At 44.0% G+C, this 20,501-nt stretch overlaps 1 protein-coding gene across 1 annotated transcript in view; it reads right to left on the bottom strand.

Annotated features, from left to right (window-relative positions):
* The window catches only part of PTGFRN (prostaglandin F2 receptor inhibitor), a 71,391-nt gene extending 59,576 nt beyond the window's left edge, over window positions 1-11,815 (bottom strand). The window contains exons 1-4 of the mRNA XM_056858193.1: window positions 10,837-11,815; window positions 5,724-6,101; window positions 3,728-4,141; window positions 1,240-1,623 (exon numbers count right to left, since the gene is read on the bottom strand). Of these exons, the coding sequence (XP_056714171.1) occupies window positions 1,240-1,623; window positions 3,728-4,141; window positions 5,724-6,101; window positions 10,837-11,815 (2,155 nt within the window). The remainder of the gene's footprint in view (window positions 1-1,239; window positions 1,624-3,727; window positions 4,142-5,723; window positions 6,102-10,836) is intronic.
* Window positions 11,816-20,501: the final 8,686 nt, after the last annotated feature.

Genomic DNA, 20,501 nt, shown 5'->3' with positions numbered 1-20,501 from the left:
TGCACAAGTTGTATCACAAAAGCCCTCACACTTGTGGAAAGTTTCTGAGTGTCCCCGCTTTACAAAAGGCAGAAGGCATCTTCACAAGTGACACTAAGAACACTGAAGCTCCGTGTGTTTGTAATTCTCCTGGAAGAGCCATATTGATTAGAACTCACATTCAGTTCCAAAATGCTTCTCTTCTGTTTTCGATCTCCTGTTAACATTGTGGAAATGATACGATGGCACTAGAGGACATTCTTGAAATCTATCGTGAAAATGACTAGGCTTGTAACTATGAGCTTGCAACTTGCAGTTTAATTTTGTTAAAGGAAAGACCTTTTCCCTCCCGGTATGGGCTTTAGGAAGAAAAAAGGAGTCACCTGTCAAACTTCTCAGGGCTCGCGGAATACTCGGTAGAGAAGAAAAGGCATCCCCAGTGAGACACACATTCTATTCACTTGTGTATTTAAATGATATAAACCAGGAGTCATCAACTATGTTCAACATTTGGAGACTTTTAGAGTTTAGAGAGCATGCATGTCATATAGAGGAGGGTGCCGAGTTGTTTTCTGTTGCTCAAGAAGGTCGGACCAGAGCCAACGGGTTGAAATTAAATCAAAAGAGTTTCCGTCTAGACATTAGAAAGAATTTTCTAACAGTTAGAGTGGTTCCTCAGTGGAACAGGCTTCCTCGGGAGGTGGTAAGTGCACCTTCCCTGGGGGTTTTTAAGAAGAGGCTAGATGGCCATCTGTCAGAAATGCTGATTCTATTACCTTAGGCAGATCATGAGAGGGAGGGCACCTTGGCTATCTTCTGGGCATGGAGTATGGGTGACTGGGGGTGTGGGGAGGGAGGTGGTTTGGAATTTCCTGCATTGTGCAGGGGGTTGGACTAGATTAGCCTGGTGGTCCCTTCCAACTCTATGGTTCTATGATTCACTGGGTACCACACCAAAATGGCTACCATCGTTGGGGGGAGGGGACCAATCACAAAACACTGTGAGGCTCTGAGCCAAGTGTCTTGCTATAAGGGAGCCAGGAACTCCATGGAGACACAATGGTGCCATTCTAGACCTGTCAGAAGCCCATCCCAATCCAGTGAAGTGCAGCAAAGCCAGGACTGGCTCTATGCTTTGGAAAAGAAGAAAATGGGCATCGAAAACACACATCAATGAATGCAGTGGCACCCACAGGCACCACGCTGGAGATCACTAGCATTAAAAAAGCCATAAGACCAATGGTTTATCAGGATGCTTACCTAATGCAGTCACTTCCACAGGGACTGGCACAGAGGTTCTCTCTGCTACCTTGTGCCAGCTGCCATTGTACTGTGGCACCCACAGAGCTGCTTGGCAGAAGTAGTAGCCAGAATCTTCAATGCTCATGTCGCGTACCAACAGGTGGTAAGAACTTCGGTCTACATGGCTGAGGCTGATGAGAGTAGAGTCACTAATTACAGAGTCACGGTCTGCACTCAGCAAAATCTGAGCATCTTCCATAGGGCCATCAGGTGACTCACTGTAGTACCATGTGACCTCTGCTTGGTAAATCCCACTTCTATCCGTTGTGAAGTTGCAGGTGAGGTAGAGGGAGTCTCTCTCTGTCACAGACACATTAGTTCTGGTGATGAAGACGCCTAAAGCTGTGGAGGGTGGGGGAGATTTCAATATCAAAACATCGTTATTTTTAACCTCATAATTTAGCAAGTTATGTGATTGTCAGTTCCCACTGTCTGCTTATTAAGATGTACACCTTTCTATTCATATGCAAAGTGCTTCCAGGTGCATATTGTTCAGTATTAGAACCAAAGGCAGCAAAACACAGACTCTTTCAAGTGCTACTAATCCCTCCTTGCTTGAGCTTAGAGAGATTCCAGTATTTTTTTCAGATCTTTGGAATTAAAAACCTACTTTTGCTTATGTCAGGATATGAAAGGCCTAATCCACTTGCACCTTTTCTACTGAAATTCATCAACAGGCCAACGTAAAGATATCTTAGATTTCAGCTACAAAATACGTATGATTCCTTTCTGACTGGAAAGTGCTGCACTAAAGACTATAGTGTGGCTTGCTATAGTTTCTTCTTCCTGACACAACAAGAGTTCACAGGCCTACCTCTCTCTTAAATAAATGTTTCCAATCAATGCTTTGAACCAACACCACGGTGTAACAAAGCATGCTTCACCATAAACGTAAGAACTTGGCAAAGCAATGCAAGAAATATAACCACACAGAAGAAACAGAGAAGGCTACTTTATTGTCTTGCTGATACATACCTTCAAAGAAGGAGCAAGTTGATCTGCTCAGATTTCCCAAGTTGATCAAGACCTAATAACACTGGAATTACCTATCCTAGTAGTATTCACAAAAATTCTCTCTATGGTGATTAAAAGGATATTAGACTTTGTCAAAAAACACTACCAAAAGGAGATCATAATTTTACTTTGACAAGGGGCCATCTTGCTTGTTCTTTCCACAAAATTACAACTGCCTGCTTATATCTTTTGCCGTCTATGTGCTTGGACACTCATATAACCAGCACACAAGGTATGTCATCTAAATGAAGAGAACATCACCAACTTAAAGACAGATTTCTGTTTATCTTTTAGCCCTGAACAATCTCTAAAGCTGTTCTGAACAAATACCCTGGCAAAGGCTACTGAAACAGGAGACCTCTAGGAAGAAGTTATAAAACTGATATCAACAATAACACATCAAATTGGAAACAAGTACCACCACCGGGGAGTCCAAAAATAGTTATGCAAGAATATCCTAATATACAGTAGGGTGTTTTTTTCCATTGAGGATCTTCATATTCACTAGTAAACCTGGGTTGATAATTTGTGATATATTACACATTTAAGACAGCAAATCCCTGTGTCACTATTTATTTCCATTATTTATATTCTGCCTTTCTCACAGGGACTCAAGGTGGATTACACAGTGTGAGTCAGTATAATCAACCAAATGGGACATTCAGGAGCCAGTGCATTAGGATTTTAGAAGTCTGGGACCACCAGAAAGAACTGAAGCATAGATATTCACATGACACATTAAGCTGTACAGAAATTACATAAATAGGATCCTACTTACAATAAGCTACACACAGCAATATAGACCACAGTCCCTAATAATTTATCCAAGCAAGTTGTAAAACCATTTTGACAAGTGCAACCCTATTACCTGCACAAAAAGGCCCTCCTGAATAGTTCAGTTGTGCATAGTTTGCGGAAAGCCAGGAGAGTGGGAGCTCTGGGCGAAAACGCATGGTCGCTTTAGCCTCTTTTATTCCCTGTTTCAGCCAGGCTTCAGCCAGGATCGAATGCACGTTTGGCGAAACGCATGCATTCAATCCTGGCTGAATCCTGGCTGAAACAGGGAATAAAGGAGGCTAAAGCGACCATGTGTTTTCGCCCTATGTTATATTATGCTGAGCTACAGAGAAGCAGAGCTTGCAACTTTCATGTGTGTGTGTGTAAAGTGCCATCAAGTCGCAGCTGACTTATGGTGACCCCTTTTGGGGGTTTTCATGGCAACAGACTAACAGAGGTGGTTGGCCTGTGCCTTCCTCTGCACAGCAACCCTGGTATTTCTTGGGGGTCTCCCATCCAAATACTAACAACTTTCATACGGTGTTGTTTTCCCTCTATGATGGCACACAAATGTTCCACAAACCCTTCATATCCCTCCCCTTGTTATCAAGTCATAGATAGGGTTGAAGGCAGTCATCATTTCATGCACACTCACCTGTTGGCTGCACCACAACATTAGCTACAGCCACACTTTTTTCTTGGATCTTTTGCCATGAACCATCAGCATCTTTAACCCACTCACTCACTCGACACCTGTAGGCACCCTCATCTGATGGAAGAGCCTGAGACACAGACAAGCGATAAATGTCATTGGCCATGGCATCTAAACGCACGTCGCCACTGATATAGCGCTCGTTATATTCTGGGCCAGGCTGCAACTTGCTCTCATGCGTCAAAGAAAGGATTTCTTGCCACACAAGGCCATTCTTGAATTCCCAAGAAACATGAAGATGGGTGTGTTCCGAGGAATTGGTGGAAGCTGAGCAGCGCAACTGAAACGGATCTCCTTCTGATAAGTTCCAAGCGGACCGTGCTTTTGACCCAATCACAGTTAAGCCATCTGCAATCACTATTTAGAGAAGAGAAAGTTATCAGGCTTGCTGTTCATAATAATAAATGATTTTACAGTAAAGGTGACGCTGGAACTGAGTCAAGCTGTGGTAGCCTGTTATGAAAAAAAAGATGACTAATTACACAAATGACTATGCAGAGGCAAAACAAAATCACTCATGTCAGAAAACACGAGCAAATCTTAACACCACACTCTTCATATCTCAATCAACTGTTCCACCACCATAAGGGACCATCTGTTTTACAAGTATAAATTGCTTCCCCCCTGCCTTCCACTACACTATGTTTATACAAACACAAAATCACTGAGGAAAAAAAAAAACACCCAAATGCAATAGGAGGCATTTTCAACCAGATGATTTTAAACTCAACCTGTCAAATAATTTCACGGGCTCTATGAGGAATAGCTGACCACAATGCAAAGCTAAGGCACATGCCATTCTTGGGGCACATGTACTACTAAATATGCAGGCAGCTGTGTAAGGCAAGGTACAGCTGTTACATACTCCCTCCAAAAATTCATGTACATTTCCACAGGATCAAGAATAACGAAGTTCAACAGGACTTCCTGACAGGCATAAATAGGAGTGCACCCCAAATCTTAATACCTTACTTTAAAGTGTATTAGACTGAGGACAGGTTAGTATTTTCTACTCAATGATAACAAGTTTCCAAACATTTGTAACATATTTTGTAGATCTGAATGGGGAAAAAAATCCTCCTTTCAAAGAAAGAAGTAAAAAATGCACACCATAAGACAGACTGTGGTCTTTTATGCATGGGCTGGATCTCCCTGCTTGGACCTGGGTTCATTGCACAATAAAATAACCTGGGTTGGGGGAAACTGTATGAATTGGCTTGAATGATCAGGGACGAAACTGTGAGCTAATCGAACCATGAATACAGAAAAGCAGTCTCCCAAGCTCAAATCAAGTCCCACCCCTTTAAATGCTGCTATGTAATTAGCTCCATGTGAGAGAAGATTTCCTCCCCCCCCCAGACCCAACTGTCACATAAAAAGCATTTTAAGAACAAAAAAACAAAAAACTGAGCTACCTGAAAGAAGGGGGAGGGGAGAAATCCAAGCCTCGTTTTTAAAAAGCCTTTCTTTTGCTCAGAAAGAGCTCCGAGGTAGCAGGAAGCACTTGAATCCCCACCTCTTTACACACTGTTTTGTGATTGGCTGTGAGAGAAGCCAATCTTCTGTTTTCCCTGCATGCTGCTTTGAGGAGGGGGTTGGAAAAGGGTAGGGCATGATGGCATGGGGAAGCTCAACCTGAGAACGGAGTATGCACGCTCTGTGACTCCGGAATGAGGCAGGATGAATGGTTTAATTCGGGCCAGAAGAGGAATGGGAAAAGCCGGGTTCGTTTTGCGTCGAAACAGCATTGAGCTTCCTAGGAATGAGATATCGTGCATACTGAAAAATTTGATCCTGGCAGAAATGGGGAATAAGGGAGGTAAGAGCAACCATGCATAAAACACCTAAGTTAGGTCTCCTCCGACAGGCCAAGTAATGCTTGTAAAATTATGCTAAGACCCAATGCCAATTGTAAATACCCCTCACCCTGTAGAAATACCTTTGACTTCGACTACAGCATTGTAATTTCCATGAAAGACAGAATCAGTGCTGGGTGTAGTGCAACGATACATCCCTTGGTCTGTAGGACGAATGCTTCCAATCACAAGTTCCACAGCATTGTTGCTGTTGCGCCTCAACATGATGTCTCCACCAGTCACTCGGTCTTGATATTCCTGAGACGTGAATGTAGGATCCCAAGTACTTACTACATTTACTAAATTAGAGCCCTGAGCAGGGTTTGTAGAGAACTCCCAATCAAAGTTCTGCTCACTGGGTCCATCATACTGAGTAACGTTGCAGGGAATCCTCACTTCTGTGCCCTCAACTCGTACTAAGGGGCCAGCTGGCACCTTCACAATACGCCCAATGGTGGAAGCTGGATGAGAAAAAGAGACAATAATAAATTGAATCATATTTTGCCAAAATAAACTAATTTTTTGGCATGGCCACAACACATACATCGAATCTGCATGTTGCAAGCCTTATCTCCAACATGCATCTGATAGATTATGTATAACAGCTAACTTGTGAGGGGTAAGATACCATTGTAACAGTACTTTATAACATTTCTCTCTCAAATTAATCGAGATTAATTTCAGAGTAACATTCTCCCAGATCCATTTCCATTCATGTAAACTCAAACCAATTTGTAAATCTTCTTCCTATTTCTTCATATAACTTAGATGAGTGGTGCCTAAACTTGACAGTAAGTAAACCTGAGCTATCACTCTGCTAGAAAAATGATTGCTACTAATTATAGATTCAACAACAGTTTGAAATTATAATGCCTTCTCAGTAAAGCAGTTACTATATGCCTTATTTGGGGGGAAATTGGAAAAATGGGGATTTGATCCCCCCCCCTAGCTTTTGTGTTATTTTAAAAAAACTATAAAGAAAATTATCAACTAGGTTTTAGACAATTTTGATCAATCTCTAGCAACATCATGACTGTAGTGAAGATAGAAATGCAAGCAATTATTTCATGTCAATAGAAACATAGATTCAACCGAATTATGACACTGAACTGCTGCTTCCTGCTTCCGTTCACAGTAAACAAAATTCAAACTGATGTAGTCAAAGAAGTATTATTAACTATAATAGGATAGCAGTATTATAATTCATACTTTAGATTTTCCAAACATGTCAATTTCTGATATGTGACTAGAAAGACAGAGCATGTAGGAAAGCATAATGCTCCTTGCAACCCTTGAAAGGCAACCATCAAGCCTCTGTTTTGGGAATGAGCCTCCTTCTTACAGCCTTATGTGTATTAAGGTTCCAAAGGCACCAAATGGAAGGATGTGGGAACACAACACAGTTCCCTAGACAGGTTTGTTAAACACCCAGCAATGCAGCACAGTTAAGAGGAAGGAAACAAGAAAGCACAGACAATGCTAAGGTAGCTTTGATTTCATTCATAAGATATACACCCAAATACAAGTATCACACTAATCTTAAGGCTATTAATGTAACTCATTAAGTGATTTCAAATCAATGCTACCTATTCCTTACCCTGAGCCCCACAACACACGTACATACTTGTATGCCTTCTCAGCTGTGAAGACACATATGTCTGCAATTTAAATCCCATGTGCAAAATCTACCACTGCTTCCTTGCTCTAGCTTTTAACACAACAGTAAAATGTCTCAAACGAGGGAAGGCCCACTAAATCAAGAAAAACAGCACAGAACATATGAACAGTCTCTTGAAACCAGGGGTCTTGACGGACACTTGTGTGTTGCAGAGAAAATTGTGGAGTTCCATGGCTGGAGCATAAGCTGAGTTTAGCTTTGCTTTTAATGTGGTTTTCTAGTGTTTATTAAATTGCTTTGCATTGTTTTAACATTTTTACCACCTGCCTTGGGCCCTGGGAGGAAGGTGGGTATATTCATAAATATGTGAAAGGAGCATACGGTCCAGAATGAAAAGTTAGCCACTGCCTTTCACTGGGCTTGCTCAGGAGCACAGATCACTTCTGCAGCTATGAATTGGCTTTGGCAGGACCTCTCACTTAGTAAGAACGCTAAGCAAGCACTGCCTTTATGCACAGCTCAATACTTTCCATAAAAGGAAAACTGTTTCAGACGCAGAGACGCTCTTCAAATTTCAACCTCTAAACAAAATTGTTTAAACAATGTATAACCCTGCTCCATCATAGTCCATTCTCCCTCCACCCTGCCCTCCCTCTGTATATTATATGTTTAACTTTTTGCAGTAGTGCAACCTCAGCAGCCCCGAATGCTGACTTTTTTCTTTCCAGGACAACCCAAATTCTTAGCACCACAAAAAGGGGGGGGGCAGCATTCATTATTCCCTCCCCAAACATATGCTTAAAACCATAATTCAAGTCAGCTCAAAGACGGGGTGGGGAGAAGAACAGTAACAAGCTGCTTTACTTCCCCATTAGTGCTGGAGAAGCCATACAGTAAAAGTCTTGCAGCCTACTATTACACAGTGGGAAAAATGCATTATCAACTGGCTAATCAAACGTGACTTGATCATGATCAAATATTGAAAAATATACCCCAAAGCCAAGTGTATCCCAGCACAAATAGGCTGTGTCAATCGGGTCCCCAAACCTGGTCATTGAACCCTGAAGAAATCTGATTTGTAATTAAGAACCCCAAGTTTGGCTTGCTATAGGCCCAGTTATGATGGGCAAGAAGATTGCCATGTGAAGACTATAGTTCAGATTATATTTAAAGGGACATAAATATAATAAAGTTGAAACACACCCAGAATTGAAGAGTTGATTGTTCAATGAACCAGAACACTTTTACATGCACCTGGGTAGGTAGATAAAGGTCTTTTATGCATGGGCTGGATCTCCCTGCTTGGACCTGGGTTCATTGCACATTAAAGTAACCCAGGTTGGGGAAAACTGTATGCATTGGCTTGAATGATCAGGGACGAAACTGTGTGCTAATCGAACCATGAATACAGAAAAGCAGTCTCTTAAATTCAAATTCAAATCAAGTCCCACCCCTTTAAATGCTGCTCTGTAATTGGCTTACCATGAGAGAAGTTTTCCTTAACCCCCAAACCTAACTGCCACATAAAAAAGCATTTTAAGAACAAAACAAAAAACAAAAAATGGAGTTACCTGAAAGAAAAAGGGGGGGGGAATCCAAGCCTCGTTTTTAAAAATCCTTTCTTTTGCTCAGAAAGAGCTCCGAGGTAGCAGGAAGCACTTGAATCCCCACCTCTTTACACACTGCTTAGTGATTGGCTGTGAGAGAAGCCAATCTTCTGTGTTTCCCCCTAATGCAGTATGCACACTCTGTGACTCTGAAATGAGCCAGGATGAATGGTTTAATTCAGGCCAGAAGAGGAATGGGAAAAGCCAGGTTCGTTTTGCATCGAAACAGCATTGAACTTTCAAGGAATGAGATAGCGTGCATACTGAAAAATTTGATCCTGGCTGAAACAGGGAACAAAGGAGGTTAAAGCAACCATGCATAAATGACCAAAGACAGGCCGGACAACTAAGAGAGTTCCTTTTAATGAGAACAAGATGGACAAGGAAGAGAATTTTTGTGGGCAATACTGGTCATGTTCCTCTCCCACTTCAAAGAAAATGAATGGATAGCTACCCTCCTTTAAGTCCTGGGTCCTATTTAATAATGCTTTCGATTTTCTTTCCCCTCCCTTCCCCCTAAGCTACTAGGATCACTGAACTATGAACTGTTTGGAATTTAAGAGTAATTTTGAGGGCTTAGTTTAGCTTTTAACTAGATGGGCTGTAAGTGGTTATAGGAACGGGCTACTGTATCTTATTGTTATTCTTTGCTTTAATTTCTTCCCTCTGTCCATGAGACTTTCCATCTTTTTCATGTATTACAGTTTTGCTTTTATGTTTCTTTTATTGTGCCTAGTAAGCCATTTTAATCAAAGTATGTCTGTACGTGTTGCTTTACTGGTCATTGTTCGTGCTCTGGGACAGAAGCAAGGGCCAGGTGCTTCAGCACTGCAAGTATAAGCTTACCCTCTTCTTACTGCAAAGGCAAGAGAACTGTGAAACCATAAATTCATGCCAAAGCAAAGCACTGTCAAGTACTTTAATGGGAAAATGGGTTTGGTTCTCATCCCAGTGTGGCTCTGTGAGCTAGAGAAATCTTTCTTTTCCTAAAATAAGTTCCAGCTGTTCTCCTGTCAATCCTTCCTGCTAAACGCTCACCTGAAAAATCAAACTACTGCAAACATTATTAAATGCATGTTGCAAAATCCATTCTTCTCCAGTAATAGATTTCTTTTCTTCTGAACATATTAACAGGATTTTATTTTGCTAGCCATCAGAAACATTAGCCAATATTAAAACAAAAGCACACAGCATCCATGAGTACTTTCTCTAACAATTTGGATAACCAATAAAACAGAGCCTTGGATACTCACCGTGAAGGCTCCTTCTCTCCCAAGGAGAAGGGCATCTTCAGCTGTGGGTGTTTTCCCGCTCTTTCCAGGAGGCAGGACCAAACTTTACTTCCTGTCTCCTTGGCAGGAAGACCGCCCTTGATCCCCAGTTACAGGCTTGCCCAGGTACTTAAAGAAGTGTAAACACATTAAACTGGGAACACTGTACAAGTGTAAAAACATTAAACTCGGAACACTGTACAAACAAGGTAAGGTTAGGAAACAGGAACCAATGTGCATTATACATAACGTATACACTGACTGAACCTGTAAGGTTGGCAGGTAAACTACTACCATGACAGGTAAATTGAGGTGATAACAGTTAAACTGAGATGATCACGAGTCCTGGTCCTCCTGTTGTTCGTTTTAGCAAGGGTGGGCAAGATGCCCTTCGCCTCGGGAGAGAAGGAGCCTTCATAGTGAGTATCCAAGGCTCCATTCTCCTCCGAGGCAAGGGCATCTTCAGCTGTGGGACTTTCAAGAGCTCCCTATCTGGGTGGGTTAGTTCCCTTCGTCCACAACATGTTGGAGACCCTGCGCCCAAATGCCGCCTGTGTTCAAGACCTGGTATTAATTTTGTAGTGCTTAACGAAGGTATTAATGGAGGACCAGGTGGCAGCTCGACAGATCTCCTTGACTGGAGCCTGTCTGTTAAATGCTGCCGATGTAGCTGAGCTACGTAATGAGTGAGCGGTAATACCGCCAGAGACCAGAACCTTGGAGGCTTTATAATATTCCACTATACACTGCCTCAGGGTGTAGCTGATGGAGGCTGTTGACATTCTTAACCCCTTGTTGGGGTTGGAGATATTGATGAACATAGAGTCTGATTTTCTGAACTCTGCCATTCTGGTGATGAAAATTCGAATAGCCCGTCTAAGATCCAATGAGTGCCAGGTTCTCTCAGTTGGGGATGATGGTTTTGGACAAAATGAAGGCAAAGATATCTCTTGGGATCTGTGGAAGGTAGAATTCACCTTCGGAAGAAAGGTAGGGTCTGGTCTTAAGACCAATTTCTCCTTGAGGAATACACAAAGACCTTTGTTGATTGACAGTGCTCGTAGCTCTGAGACGTGGCGAGCTGAGGTGATCGCAGTCAAGAATAGGACCTTCATGCGAAGGAACCTTAAAGATATCGTTCTCAGAGACTCGAAGGGTTCTGAGATAAAAGCCTTTAGGACTAGATTAAGTTTCCATGTGGGGAAACGGTGTACCATAGGTGGTCTGATTTGAGTGACCCCTTTTAGGAAGGCGATGATGTCTCGATGTTGCGAGGTAGGAACACCTTCCGAGAAGGGAATGACGGTGGATATGGCGGCCACTTGGCGCCTGAGAGTGGATGCAGACAACTTCAAGCGTACTCCCTCCTGGAGGAACTCTAAGATCTTGTTGACTCCTGAGCTGAGGGGGTCCACTTTTTTCCTGTGAGACCATCGTACAAAGGTCTTCCATGACATGGTATAGATGCGTCTAGTAACCAGCTTGCACACCTCCAGGATGGTGCTCATGACCTTCTCTGAATAGTCACAATCTAGGAGTCTCCTCCGTTCAAGACCCAGACGGTCAAACAGTACCACTGGGGTTCCGGATGTATTAGTGGACCCTGCTGTAGCATGTTCCCGGTGATTGGTATTCTCCATGGATCCTAAATTGACAGTCTGCGCAATGTGGTAAACCATGGTCTGCGGGGCCAGAATGGGGCTACTACCAGGACTTTGGCCTTCTCTTGTGGGATCTTGCGAAGTACTCTGGGGAGGATGGGCAGTGGCGGGAAGGCATACAGTAACTCCTGGGGCCAGGGGTTTAGAATAGCGTCTGCACACTCTGCCCGCGGAGGGAAGTACCTTGTGAAAAAGCGTGGTACCTTGTGGTTGGTGGCTGATGCGAATAAGTCGACTGCTGGGCTCCGAATTTGCGCATGATGGTCTGGAAGGTCTGTTGATCCAGGGCCCATTCGCCTTCCTCTAAGGTCTGGCGGCTTAGCCAATCTGCCTGGATGTTTAAAACTCCCCTGATGTGTTCCGCCCTCAGCGAGTTCACATTGAGCTGTGCCCACCGAAAGATCCACGAGGCCTCCAGATGAAGGGCAGACGATCTGGTGCTGCCCTGCTTGTTTAGATAAGCCTTGGTCATCATATTGTTGGATCTCACTAGCACATGATGGCGCCGGAGGTCTGTGGTAAACGACAGCAGAGCAAGCCTCACAGCACGGAGCTCCAGAAGACTGATGTGGAGCCTCCTCTCCTGCATGGACCAGAGGCCCTGGGCTACTTTCCCATTGAAGGTGGCGCCCCAGCCTTCGAGGCTTGCATCCGTGAATAATTGTAGAGGGTCCTCGTGAATATACTGCTGACTCTTCCCAAGGTTCAGGGGACTGGCCCACCAACGTAGGCTGTGTTTTACTCTGAATGTCACCTGAATTAACCTGTCCCTTTTGTGGGTAATGTCTCTCTGAAAGGGACGGAGGAGCCACTGTAGTGGTCTTGAGTGAAACCTTGCCCAAGGGACTATGGCAATACAGGACACCATGAGTCCCATGAGCTTAGTCAGGGACATAAGGCGAGATTTCCTGCATAGTATTGTTGAATTTGCTAGGGCCTACTATTTTCCCGATCCTTTCTTGGGGTAGGGAGAGGGAGTTCTCTAAAGAATTTATCCGGACTCCCAGGTGTGTAACAATCTGGGAGGGTCCCAGAGAGCTCTTTTCTAGGTTCAGCAGATAGCCGTGCTCCCGCAATAGCTGAATTACTCTTGCGGTGTGCGACAGGGACTGTTCCCGTGAATGGGAACAGATCAGGATATTGTCCAGGTATGGATGTACCTGGATCGACTCCTGTCTGAGAACTGCTATGATGGTAACCAAGACCTTTGAAAAGACTCGTGGGGCTGATGATAGTCCAAAAGGGAGGGCCCTGAATTGGTAGTGCTCCTGGGAATAAGCAAAGCAGAAGAACTGCCTGTGTAGAGTATGTATCGGTATATGCAGATAGGCCTCCTTGAGGTCCACTGCCGTCATAAAGGTTCCAGGGAGGAGGGATTCCATGACGGAACGCTGAGTTTCCATTCGGAAGTGTTTTTTCTGCATCCTTTGGTTGACGTATTTTAAGTCGATGATGGCCCTCCAGTCCCCATTTCTTTTGGGGACCATGAAAAATGTGGAGTAGACTCCCTGGAATCTTTCCAACTGTGGTACAGGTTCTATCGCGGACACTGTAGGAGGTGTAGGATGGCCTGGCGGGTTCTGGAGTGCTTTTTCCAACTTGAGGGAAGTGGGGAAGGCACAAATTGGTCAGGTGGTAGGGAAACAAATTCCAGAAGGTATCCCCTGGATATTATTTGAGAAACCCAACTGTCCGGATTGGACTCCTCCCACCTGTTTGTGAACGCCTGCAACCTTCCCCCCAACTGTTGTGACTTGATGTCACTGGGCACTGGGCTTTGAGAACTTGTCTGGCTTGTCCGACCTGGGCTGTTGGCCCTGTCTGTTGAACTTTCCACCTTTGCGGAAGGGTCGGCTGTTATTATTCCAGGTACCCTTTCTGAAATCAGCCCTATATCTAAAGGGTGTTTTGGGGGGCCGAAAGGACTGATATGAGGCTGAGCGACTATCCTTTTGTAGCTGTCTGGGCATGACATGCTTCTTGTCTCTAGTCTCCACTAGAATTTTGTTGATCTTATCCCCAAATAATCTCCCCTCCTGAATGGGGTAGGCCATCAGGGTTGTTTTGGCTTTGAAATCGGCTGGCCAGGCCCTCAGCCATAGGGCTCTTCTTGCCAAGGTAACTGATGCCATGGATTTTTGCCGTGAAGGATATAGAATCCAGGGTGGGATCCACCATCAAGGTGGTGGCTCTGAAAACCCTTTCCAGGCCTGCGGAAACCCTACGGTTCTCCTCTGGTACCAGCTGGATAAGCTTCTTAACCCAGAGGTAAGAGGCTCTGGCGAAAATGGAAATAGTGGCGCTAGACTGGATTGCCAGTGCGGCCGCCTCATAAGCCTTCCTAGTTAGGGACTCGGTTTTCCTGTCCAATTGATCCCTTATGGAACCCGCTCCGTCCTCTGGTGCCAAGCCAAGGGTCTGCAAGTCAATTATCGCGGCCTCCACTAATGGCATCTTAAGAAGATCCATGGCGTGGGGTGCTAAGGTGTAGAGATTCTTAATGCCAGTGGGGATTTGTTTGCTTGAGGCCAGGTTTTCCCACTCTTCACTGCTCTCCTATCAAAGACAGAACGGAAACTGGGGATCAAGGGCAGTCTTCCTGCCAAGGAGACAGGAAGTAAAGTTTGGTCCTGCCTCCTGGAAAGAGCGGGAAAACACCCACAGCTGAAAATGCCCTTGCCTCGGAGGAGAACAGATTGTTACATAATCTTTACTACAGTATTTCTTGTAATGCACTTTCCTCAGGGCATATCCAGATAGACAGAGAAATACATTTTGTAAAGACATGTACTTCTGTTTTGCATCTGCATAATGCTGCAGGATTAATGCTGTGGGAAGCAGAGATGACTTTCCAGTTCATAAGCCATAATATTTTTAACCTTGCTGATGTAATAATCCAAGTGCTTTGCATGCGTTCAAAAGGAAAAGATGATATGAAACTTAAAAGGAACCTTTAACTTTAACAAGCTCAAAGTGAAATCTCCCAAACTTGAAAGAATTCTAGAATATCTTATGATACCACTAGAATTCTAGCACTCTGAGATTTGTCTCTCAAGAACACAAGTATACCTCTATGGCAATTTCACACATACAGGCTTTCTACACAATATCCACTCCATGTACATTACATGTACTGTACCAGGCAACACACACGTGTTTGCTGCACTTCATTTATCTCTGGTAGCAGTCACCTACTGGGCACAGGTGCCCACTACAAAATGCAGAATATGCCTGTTTATGCCATCATATGAGGCAGAGGGCATGTAAGGTTTCTATGCAGAAGTAATACTGTAGGAAGTCCATCCTGTGTAAAGAATCCCTATCTGGATTTAGTTAAAAGCAGCAGGGACATCTTAGATATACCTAAGAAACAGTTATTCCAGATACAACTAACTATATTTCACCTTATCTAATTAAAGCTAAATTAAACAGGACCAAAGATGCAACTTCAAATCTCAATCCAAACACCCTAAAATGACAGGTATAAGATTTTAGAACCTTGGCTCTGCAGCTATCACTTGAGACACACAAGTGAAGAACTAGCACAGATTCTTCCTATCAGCCTCCCTAGAGCCAACAGTCAGATGGAAGTTGTCGTGGAACCTCACAATGTTCAGGAGAGACTGGGCGGGTGGGGGGGGGGGGAGTTCAGCTACTTACTATAAAACTTCCCCCAAGCCAGTACTTGGCTGAGGTGGTGTGCAGAATTTGGAAAAAATAATGATAAAAAACCTCACCAGCCCTGCTAATAGAAATCCAATATAAAAAAGGGTAGCAATCGAGCACAATCCTAATAGCGGATGAACAGATACATTTAGTTAAAACAAATGGTACAGAGAAAAATATAACCTCTCACCGCAGATTCACACATTAAGCAAACTGGAAGTCATATTTTTCTTTGGTCTAAAGATCTAGTTGCTCATACCCAAAGCTACAATAATCCAAAATGAAGTCATCAAAAGAGATTATTTTGTCAAGGTCTGCATATTTGTACAAAGATTACCAGGTTCTATTCAACTCATCCTTCCTTTAAAGGTCAACATGGCTCTTGTCCATGCATTAACTGAAGCACTGGTGGGAAATGTCAAAGGTTATTCTACCTTTCAGAAGAGGAAATGGGAGAAATGTTTGCTTGTAAGAACTTTCTGAAGGATTTGAAAGAAATTTATTCTGAAATGAATCAAATAAAGAGATGAATTAACCATCCATAAAATGTATCCAACCTTCATGGTACAGTGATTTTGTTCAGTGGTCCATTACATTAAGTATACACTCTACCCATATTTCAACAACATGGGTTAAGTGACAGGAAATCAAACTCAACCTGAATCCTAAACCACACAGGTATTTACTCAAAACAAACAAAAAAACAGAACCGGAATATAATCAGAACTATTATTTGAAAGTGTTGTATACAAATCAGAACAAAACTTTCCAAAATTAAAAGGTTACTAGTTCAGACATGTGTTCAACTGAAAAGTTATGATGGTGTTACTCCCAACGTCACCAACTACATTATTAATACCTAATTAACATCACTTACATTAGACAATACTTTATCTATTCACCATCAGTGTGAATTTCCCACAGGAACTGAGCCGGTAGGTTGTTCAAAGCCATAGCCTTTAATGATTTGATCTGAAACCAAGCCTGAACTACTACAATTAGGGCTTGAACCCCAAAGCAAAAACAACGTTGTGGCTGACCACTAGGTCAGTTATTGATCTAAAAGCTGTGTAGCAGATTAACTGTTTTTTATCTGCTTTCACAAGAAGCTAAGACTTAGCAACACCAGAAGGCTGCACTTGACTATATGTACTCCCCCACGAGACTCAGCTTCACATGCCAGTCTTCACAAAAACATCCCAATGCAATTTATAAAACTATAGGATCAGAATTAGGTGTCATCAAATTACAAATGGCCTTAAACACCTGAGCTGGATGAGATTCAGCTGATGCAATGGTGAGCCCTTTGCTCCTATCACAGCTCACTTCATAGACCTGCAAACGTGCTCTATGACAGGGCTTTGTAAACTTTCCCCAATCGCCACCCCCTTTTGCCCGAGAAAGGTTTATGCAACCTGGGTATATAGGTATATAAAATAGGTATACAAATCAAACATTTACTGATAAAAGGTTCAGAAACCTTTTACTGTTGCCAAATTTTTCGCGACCCCCACATTCAGTTAGGTGACCCCATACGGGGTCGCAACCCACAGTTTAAGAAGCTTTATTCTATGACATGCTCTGCTGCTTCATCGTAAGTCTTCTACAACAATGTTCGAGTTGTCTCCCAATCCACTTGGAGCGGTTGGCCTACCAGAGAGCAAGACAGAATGCCAAGAAGCTATCTTGTCTAAGGCCCTGTGCCAAAAAAGCCTCCCACCAGTAAGGCTCTCAAAATTTGCCAGAGCCCCCTGGAGTCCAATAGGATACATTAGTCTCCAGGGAGAGACCAGCCTAATAGGCCTGCCGTCCTTGCAGCAAGGAGGTAGGAAGTTCAACCATGCCTTCAGATGATAGTGATCTGATCACAAGGGTTGAACCTCCAAGCTCCTAATTAGATCATCAGCAACCCACTTAATGCAGAAAAGGAGGAGTTTTCCCTTTTTCATAAACCGAGACAGCCCCATGGTTGTTATGGCAGCCATGAAGTCATAAGCTTGATCCGACATGGTGGTCTCAGCATGTATATTGAAATCTCCAAAGATTATTGTCGTGGGGGCCCTAAACGCCAGTTTCAAGACCAACTCCATCCAGCTCTGCTAGAGAGCTTGCTGGCAAGCTAGGCAGATGGTAGACCAGCAGGATCCCTAACCTGTCCATGATATCCAGCACAAGATACACATAATCATGGCCAGCTTCTGCCTCCACCAGTTATCTACTGATCAAAAATGACATACAGCAAAGAACTGCTAACCATCCCTGTTCTCCAGTTCAATACCCAGCTGGCAGCAACTGTGACAAAAACAACCCCATCAGATTAATCCAGTCACATTTTGATCAAACATGCCAGGTCTACCTGCTTTTCATACAACAGGTCAGCTATTACAAAGATCTTATCTTTCACAGGCCTATCATTGCAGAACACCAAGGCTGAAAAGCAGCCCAGTAGAAAAACCTCACCACACACATTTCTCCAGACAGGGCAGACACAGACTGGATGTGTAACCAGCTCTTCCACATCTCTTTGCATCTCCCTATATTATTTCCGCCACCGTACTCCCTATCCCATGCACCGCCTGGATCACAGAAGGCCCAAACTGCTATGGTAAGCCACTTAAGTTGGAAGAAAGCGAAAGAAAGGCTTCAAACTCTGCTGAACTGAGTAACAGGGTCCAACCCCCTATATCAGGCAATAACCCGCACTAGCCAGCAAAGATGTTTTCCCTCCCCCAAACTAAATAACAACAACAACAACAACTATCCAGATACAGGTCTCCTACCACTCAATCCCCACACACTAAACAATGACAATAAGGCCCTGCCAGCACAACACACACAAGGTCACTGACCTTGGCAGGAGGGCCATATTTCAAAAGCTAGCCAGCCAGAAGTAGATGACTGCAGAAAAGGCTGAGTCAGCAACTGCCACTCCAGGTACAGGAAACAAGTCAAAGTCCTCTTTTCCTATGTATTCACTTCCAGTTGGGCTCCCTGCCATGTGCAGAGGCCAGACCGAATGCAACAGATGGGAAGGAGTACTAGATGACTCAATCCCCCTTTCCTCCCCAATGGCAAGGTAGGGTATATGACATGTTCCTTAAAACCAAGAACAAATATTTTCCTTCACATTTTCTACAGTAACACAGAGATTGGAACCTTTGATTTTTATCCAACAGCAAACTTCCCACCCTACTCTTCAAGTTACAAAAATGCTACTTATCAAGAACCGTAAACAATGTGCTTTGTTTCTGAAATTACAACCATGCATTTCATTTTGTTATAACAGGTACATGAAATAGGCCCCTTTGGACCAATTATTTAGGATAGATTGCTGTCTTGTGCTCATCATTATTTACAATACTACCTATCCTTTAGCCATCGCAAAAATAACATCCATAATTGCATTTGCTATCAGATTATTACAATAATATGTGAAACACATTAAGCCTGCAATTGGTATCTGCAGGAGCCTATGAGAAATGCTCTTAATTGCCTTCCCCAGTTATTGTTTTGCTTTCCAGAGTAATTCCCAAGTGTTTAATGTAGACCTGTCGATTCACTTCTATCCGAACTGAAAAACAGCCGAATTTCCCCCGATTCGGCGGTTTTTAGTTCAGATAGAACCAAAGTCAAAAAAGGCAGAAAAATGACGAGCCGAACTCGGCGAGTTTGGGCGGACGCCGGATAAATTCGTGCAAATTCGGCGACCCCGAATCAGCATTCTCCCGTGGCCAAGCTGGGTCTTCTTCTGGCCAATCAGTTGTGGATGAGTGTGTGAACCCAGCTGCTGTGCGGCCCAGGGAGAGAGAGGGAGAGAGAGTCTGTGTGTGTGAAAGAGAGATCCCCGTGTGTGCATGGGGGTGCGTGTGCGTGGTCCCGGGTTGCTGTGCGGCCCGGGGGTGGGGGGGAGAGGCCATTTATGCATGGGAGGTTTTGCTTTGGATTTGCTGCTCTCTAGATGCACATTTTCCCCATCCAAATTCTCAAAACTCAACAATAAACTCCCATGCAGAGTTTTGAGAATCTGGACAGGGAAAATGTGCATCTAGAGAGCAGCAAATCCGAAGCAAAACCTCCTGTGCATAAATGGCCAGAGAATCTGTGTGTGTGTGTGTCTATATTCCTTCCATTGCTGCTGCTGCTCCTGTGCTGATCATGAGAGATCCTGAGCTGAGCTGACCTGCTGCTGCTTGCTGGAATCAGATTAGATTACTCCTCCTGACCCCTGCTTCTGCTGGAAAAGAAGACATCCACAGTTTGACTCATTTTGGGGTTTTTCTCTATAACTTTTTTCCTGTGTGTGTGTGTGTGTGAGATTCTCTGAGTGTAGGGGGGAAGCCAAAGGGGGGGCTGTTCTGCTGGTGGGGGTTGATTGCCTCTGCGCTAGTGTTGTTTTTTTGCTGTTTTTACTGGTTGCCACCTTTGCCTGGAGGACAGTGTGGGTTGGCGAGTCTCTCTCTCTCTCTGGCTGCCCCATTGTTCTCCTTCATTTGGAATTTGTGTCTTCTTGTCGCGGGGGGGGCTGTTCTGCTTGGGGGGGTGATTGCCTCTGTGCTAGTGTTTTTTTTGCTGTTTTCACTGGTTGCCACCTTTGCCTGGAGGTCAGTGTGGGTTGGTGAGTCTCTCTCTCTGGCTGCCCCATTCTCCTTCGTTCGGAATTTGCATCTTCTTGTTGCGGGGGGGGGGCTGTTCTGCTTGGGGGGTTGATTGCCTCTGCGGGCTGTGTCCATAGAATCTGAGCTTTTGCCTTCTTTTGAGCGATGGGGGGGAGGGAATGGCGTGTAGCGGGCGTGCATGTATGTATGTGTCAGTGGTGTCATGTGCCGTACAATGCAGCATCCTGCTTATTCCCCCCTCCCTGGTCCCCCATAGGTGTCCCTGCTCAGGATTTCTCCTTTCCCCTGACAGTGACAGCTCAGCCCCCACCCGTCTTTGTTGTTTTTGGTGTCCCTGGGGCTGAGGAAGCAGTGACAGGAGGAAGCGAAATGTAGAGGAAAGGGTGGGCAGTCCTGATCCTCCGGCCTGCTTACTCGGAAAT

Source organism: Euleptes europaea, chromosome 12, assembly GCF_029931775.1.
Source record: "Euleptes europaea isolate rEulEur1 chromosome 12, rEulEur1.hap1, whole genome shotgun sequence".
Taxonomy (NCBI): domain Eukaryota; kingdom Metazoa; phylum Chordata; class Lepidosauria; order Squamata; family Sphaerodactylidae; genus Euleptes; species Euleptes europaea.
Note: the sequence above shows the minus strand (reverse complement) of the source record. Positions and strands in the feature narration are given on the sequence as shown.